The sequence below is a fragment of the Porites lutea genome, chromosome 2 (genome assembly GCF_958299795.1).
Source record: "Porites lutea chromosome 2, jaPorLute2.1, whole genome shotgun sequence".
NCBI lineage: Eukaryota > Metazoa > Cnidaria > Anthozoa > Scleractinia > Poritidae > Porites > Porites lutea.
Genome location: NC_133202.1, coordinates 56,163,057 through 56,169,608, shown reverse-complemented (window position 1 = coordinate 56,169,608; position 6,552 = coordinate 56,163,057). Strand labels below are relative to the sequence as shown.

Genomic DNA, 6,552 nt, shown 5'->3' with positions numbered 1-6,552 from the left:
ATTGCTGAAACATATCCTGCCAGTGACTTTCGTAAGCTGAATAAAGCTTCTTGTAACGCTTCTTCTTGATATGAACTCGCCATTTTTCCTCGAGAGCTTGAGCGGGTATTCGAGGCTGTCCATGAATGCGCCATACTTTATTCCGTCATTTGGAATTTACAAAATGAACGGGCAAGGGCCAATTCCATGCAAAACACGTAAACTCACAATCAGCAAAGGTTTTTACTATTACGAAACCATAAAACAGTAAATTCCAAATGCTGAGAATAACAGAGTCGGTGGTCAGGGCCACCGAGGAAAGAGATAATCTATTTCAACGAATGATGTTACATTAATAGACACGTAAAAAACTGGTAATAAATAGGGGCGAGATAACAAACTATAACGAAATTTACATACAGCACGTAACAAAGGAGCGTAATTAACAAAATACCGGAGAGCGAAAAGAAAAAGAATACACGATAACAAGTAAGCGAGAAAACGAAAAAACAAAAAGGAAAAAATTTGCCCCAACAGTGGGTTAAGTTATAATAGATATTGGAGTCGGAAAGGATCTGTAGATACATGGAACTCAGTCTTACACGTTAAAATACTCACAGGGTCCAAGAAGAAGAGCTACCACGATAAAGAAATCCAAGACATTCCATCCCATCTTCCAGAACATGAAAAAGCCATGATACCATTTGACGAGAATCTCGCACACAAAGATGGTCATAAGACACTGGTCCAACACAGAAAACAAGTGGCTATATTTCTGTTCCTGTCAAATCCGAGATAACCTCTGCTGTTACAAATATCATAACAATGTGATGTGGTAGGAATGGTCTATTAAGCTGTCAGCCCCCCTGAAATGTTTTGAGTGAATCTTCCAAAGCCATTGATAATTCATAAAGAAAAAAACAAAATAAATTAATGTTTAATGAGTATCTTTATATTTGATAAAAAGACGGTTAAACTTTACGTCCAATAAATTTTATTAGACCAAAATAACCCCAAATCTACATATTAGTCCAAAAATGAGTTGACCTATATCAGAGATTTTGAAGCCGTTCAATAAAACTCGCAGTCGTGTATCGCCATCGATGAATCCCTTCGCGACACTTTCCTCGACAAAAACACCAAATAAACAATTCAGTTTTGAAAAACAGAAAAAGAACCTTGACCGTTGTTGTATTTCATTTTGTGGCGGCAGTACAAGAACACGATAATGTAAAAACATAACTGAACTTAAAAAAAAAGGCTTAAGTTGTCGGCAAGTAGTCTGCTGGCAATCAAATTTCTAGATGCTGCAAAAATTGTCACGCATCAATTCACCTGTCAATAGTTTGACTAGGCGGCGGGGAAACTAGGCTGTTCCTGAAGTGTGACCAAAAGCGTGACCAAGCAAAAAGCAAAGCCTTAGAAATTTATTTCCGAAAACTTTGTCGTAGGATTTTTACTCGAGCAACTCCGTTGGTTGCTTCTAATTGTAATGGTTGATTTTGCGCCAAAAACGAAACGCAACGTCAATGTCCGGGAGTCCCTTCACTACCCCCTGAGAGTGTACGGGCGGATGGGCGGGCGTACGCTGACGATACAACCAAATTTTCTGGCGTCGATAGGTTTCCATTTTCTTCCAGGTTTGGGTCTCCGCTTCACAAGCTTCGCGCGCGCGGACGCTCTGTTATATGAAAGCTTCATCTAAAAGCTTAACGGTACATCTGAATGTGACTTACCAGTTCCTGATCTGTTTCAACAGCTATCAATATACTGTTAAATAAGATAACACACAGGATTCCAGTCCTAAATACTGTGTTAGACAAAAACTGTCCCAGTAGTTCATTTGAGGCATACTCCTCAATCGCCTCATCATCTAAATCAACGATGTCCCACATGTTTTCTTCTTCTTTTTCTTTGGACATGAGTAGCTCCTCTTTCTATATAAGACAACATGACAACATAACATAAAATAACAGAAATCAATTTATAAACTACAACTGTCGTATTTTCCAACAGATTTTTTTAAAAAAGTCCAACAGATAAATGTGACGGCTATATGCATCAAGGGCACCCAACGACTGTTTTCTGTAAAATATCTGTTCGGAAATGCAAACATTGCCGAGAACTTTCTATTACTTGAGGACGGCTAAAAAGTTCTACATGACAGTTCCATTCATGTGCAATTTTTCAAGCTTATCTAATAAATTCCCAACGATTTTCTGAAGTTTAACTTTTCACATTTCACTCCCCTGGTAAGGCTATTGGCGTAGGAAAAAGGTTAAATCTAACATTTTCGGATTCAAAAATGTGGTGGAGAGAGGAATAAAAATATTTCTCACTTTCGTAATACGCCAATTTGCATAAAAAATTTCGGGAAAATAATACCAAAGCCTTTGTAACTTCGAAAATACTCAAGTTCACCTAGGATGACCGAACAGATACAAATTCTATAGCGCCGTTCAAAATGCATATCTAGAGACCTAAAAGTACTCTGGATAGCCTAAGAAGTCTTTTCAATGTATTTAGGAGGAAACCGTCGTTGGGTGCCTCTGATGCATATGCGGTAATGAATCCACCAGGTTCATACATGATGATACATGCGCAAAAAAAGAAAAAGAAATAAGAAAGGTATATAGAAAACGTAGTTTAAACCCTTTTTACTTTCTGTACTAGTATAGTGACTCTCCCTCCTTTACCATGAAGGAACAAAACTGCTAGCTGCGCAGGTTTTTTATTCGCCAAAATGGTTCCCATCTTTTGATTGTATTTTAACCACATGTGTGTTACACAAAAGTTACCTCATTTTGAATTGCATGGAACACTGCATGAAATTCTTTTTCCCTATAAACAAAGACACACTTTTTACCGTTTATTTTTAAAACTAAGTACTAAGTAACATGAAATAGGAAGAAAAGATTTATTCTCAAGGGAGAAAAAAGACTTGTAAAATTCAGGTACTTGAAAGCATTAAAAAGTTATAAAAACCTCTAGTTTAGATAATAATATTCTCAACTAAAACAAATTCCACTCTCGCCTTGCGGACACCCGGATAATTCGGACAACAGCTAAATCCCAGGCAATAATAAAATTTACAGATCTATTTTTGACTGAAATAAACTAACTCAAGGTCCCGGCTATGGTGTCCGCTATAAAGAGAGTTGATTATACCTGTTAAATAAATTAATATATATATAAATTGAGCATAACGATTAAAAGAAAAGTACTGGCAGGTTCCAGCTGTACTTTCAATATATTAATCAAACTATTTTTAGTGATGACAAATTTGACAGCTATCCCCCGATGGGATGCGGGCTTGCAAATTCCCTTCCACTCAACGAACTCTTAACAGCTTCAAGAACGCTATCTATTGTTGTTAAAAATTTATATTCCAGTTTTCCCTGATTTAGCTGGCCTTGAAGGATAAACCACTTCCTGTCCAGTGACGGAAGCCACACAAGAGTTGTTAAGGAAATATTACGACTCCTTATCATAATTAACAATTTCTTTGACCTATAAATTTTAACATGAATATCACTTTGATAAGTCTAGCTGCTTAAAAAAAAAACAGTGTTTCAAATTACTATGGATACAAAAGAGGGCAGTTAGTCCAGATTCAAACCAGTTCCCTAATGTTGCTTGACTCATGCAGAGTTCTTCTCATTATATGCACATTTAACTTCTCCAATAAATTCATTACCTTTACCTACCTATCAGGACAAAGAATAAGTACCTTTTCTCTTCCTCTCTATTAGGTTCAGAAGCACTTTTCAACATAGAGGCGACTTTAAGCCTCAAACGTACTTTGTCAACAGTCTAAAAAAAATTAAATTTCATGACAATTGGTGAAAATGAAGGAAATGAAAGAAACTTTGATACTTTCACTTTCATATTTAATGCCCTTAGCTTGGTTGACCAGTCGCATTTGGTATAGAAACTGCAGAGTATATTTGGGCCCAGGGTAAATTAAGAAAGGGTTTTTCAATTTTATTTTTTATTTTTTAATTGCATTGTACTGGTACCTTAATCTCTCATCACCACTCCCAACCCACCCCCTTAACCATTTTGTGGATTGACTGACTTCTTCACATATCTTTGTTCCATCATTTGTTTTGTTTTAAGATAAATACTCTAGGTTTTCAGTAAGATTGCAAGTTGCCGGGGGCAGAGGGTATATGCAATTAGTAAGGGGGGAATTGAACAGCTTTGAAGTTCTTTCAGTTGTACTATTTTGTACTATTTTCAACCTGAAAATAGCCAGGAATACCGTAGTATAGGAAATTAACGCTCCATGAAATTAAGGTATTGGAAATTAGCGCGACTTAAATTAACGCGAATTTAATGGAAAACAACTTTCGAATAAACAAAATTAACGCCAAAGAGGAGGTAGAATTTCATAATAAAGGAAATTAACGCGATTAAGACAGGGTGGTGACAACTGGAACAAATTTATTTCAACACTGGATGCAAAAAAATTCAAAGCTGAGCTGACATCACTTCTGACAGCGACAACGATGAAGATGAACTCGAAATATTGCAAAAACCTTCTCCTTAGCTTTTGTCAAGAAGGTCTGAACAGGTTCCAAAATTGGGGTTAAAATACTGGAAATTAAGAGCGCGGAAATTAACGCTGCACTTAATTAACGTCGCGGAAATTAACGCTCAACAAAATTAACGCGACTTAAATTAACGCGAATTTTAACGATTCGCGTTAATTTCCTATAATAAGGTAGTGTTCATAATACCCCCGGTGGCCCTTAGTAACAGCCCTGTGGTTACATATTCTAAGTCACAGGGGATCTTGGCAAACTCTACTATTGTTTCTCTCTAATGTTAATGGCAGACTTCAATAATCTATGTTGAGGGAAACCAACATCTATTTCAACTGATGAAAACTCATACCATCTGTGTTGCTCTATGCCAATTCCATCTAATATGTATGCATGTCAACCTTCATGTGCTGGCGAACACCCCCAATTAATTAAAAGGAACCACACGCAAAACACTAAAATTTTCCCAATCAAAGTCTTACAGCTGGAACCTCTTGTAAGTGACCATGTATTAAGTAAGTGACCTGCCCCACCACGTTTGGGGGTGACAGACTCAGGGTTGTCAAAAGTAGCCAGCTGCCGGCAAAAATCGCCTCCTACTTGGTTAGTATCAGCCAGCTACTCTCCATAGCATTTCTTAAACAAAATATCCCTGGACTGGCTGCTTACTTTGACAACTCAACCGTCTACATCAAAACTTTCTGACAACCCTGCAGACTACATATTGTCTGTTTGTAAGCAACCGCCTGATGCCTATGTACTATGCTACTCAGAGTATGCGGGCTGTTACTCTAAAATTTTAAGTTGCCGCATTTATTCAATTAGTAGGAGGGGAATTATAAAGCAGGGAAGTACTTTTGGTCCTATTTTCCTTTTGCTTCCTATAAGAGTAGCCAGGGCTCACACTCATAGTAGCCTGCAGGGAAAGTCACCAGCCCGCAGCTCTTAGTGACAGCCCTGGTATGTGGAGAATTTTATGGATCAATGTGCAAAATTCTACACCAAAAGAATCTCTTGTCTAGAAAGACTCCTGCATCGTTTGACTCTCATGAGAGAAAACCTCCTGTTAGCAACCACCAAATCTTTACATTTTGGGTGGCCACTTACGAAAGTTTAACTGTATAACAACACCAACAAACAGAACATTTTACTGACACTTTTGAGTGAACTGGCCATTGATTTTTCCCCTGCTCTGTCAGGTGTTGCTATGTCATCTGAGTCTTTGCCTTCATCCTGTACACCCCCAGTTAGTCTATTCACATTAAGGACTTGCTTTACTCCCTAAGAAATGTTTCAATAAAATATCTGAGTTAAATATGAGGAGAATAAAGCATGTCAACAACAACAACAATTAGACAACAATTTGTTATTACTTTCAAAATAAATAACAGGAAAACTCCACCACAAAATAACAGTAATGAACTAATGCAGGTAGTTAAGAGTCAAACACACACACAAGACACACAAGCAAGCCACAAAACCACAAACAAATACAGTAACTGCTGGTGCTTGCAGTTGTAAGTTTTCCCATCCCCAATTGGTGTTTTCCTGGCAATACAATAACATTTCAGGAATATTTCTGGTATTCACACTTTTCTTATGTTTGATCATAGTAAGAGGAACAAAAGATCAGGAAAAAGGAAAAGGAAAGAGTTGGAAATGCCACAATTCTAACTATAGTATAATTACGAATTGAATCTGCATTCAAATGAATTCAGTGAGAAGCTAAGATCATCAATATTATTGAAAATAACACCCTGTCCACAACATTCCAGATGTTTTTAAAACTGCATATTTTTAAACAAATTAGTCTTTTGTCTACACCCAAACTGCATCTTTTTGAAACTGCTCTCCAGAGTGTTTTTTCAAGGATCTGACACATTTTTTAATTCATGACGACAACTGAAACCAGATATTTTGGGAATCAGTTAATTACGTATGTGGTTTTGGCTTGGTTGGATTTAGGTGGACAGGGCATGACTTACCTTCCTGAATTTTGCATTCATCTTTACAGTTCAGACTTTCT

The 6,552-nt window shown here is 37.2% G+C and overlaps 1 protein-coding gene across 1 annotated transcript in view; it reads right to left on the bottom strand.

The window, feature by feature from the left end:
* Window positions 1–6,552, bottom strand: part of LOC140929128 (cation channel sperm-associated protein 4-like) — a 48,952-nt gene extending 42,400 nt beyond the window's left edge. Inside the window, exons 1-6 of the mRNA XM_073378996.1 lie at window positions 6,512–6,552; window positions 5,682–5,807; window positions 3,710–3,792; window positions 2,778–2,820; window positions 1,716–1,916; window positions 598–760 (exon numbers count right to left, since the gene is read on the bottom strand). Coding sequence (XP_073235097.1) covers window positions 598–760; window positions 1,716–1,916; window positions 2,778–2,820; window positions 3,710–3,792; window positions 5,682–5,807; window positions 6,512–6,532 — 637 coding nt within the window. The 5' untranslated portion in view covers window positions 6,533–6,552. The remainder of the gene's footprint in view (window positions 1–597; window positions 761–1,715; window positions 1,917–2,777; window positions 2,821–3,709; window positions 3,793–5,681; window positions 5,808–6,511) is intronic.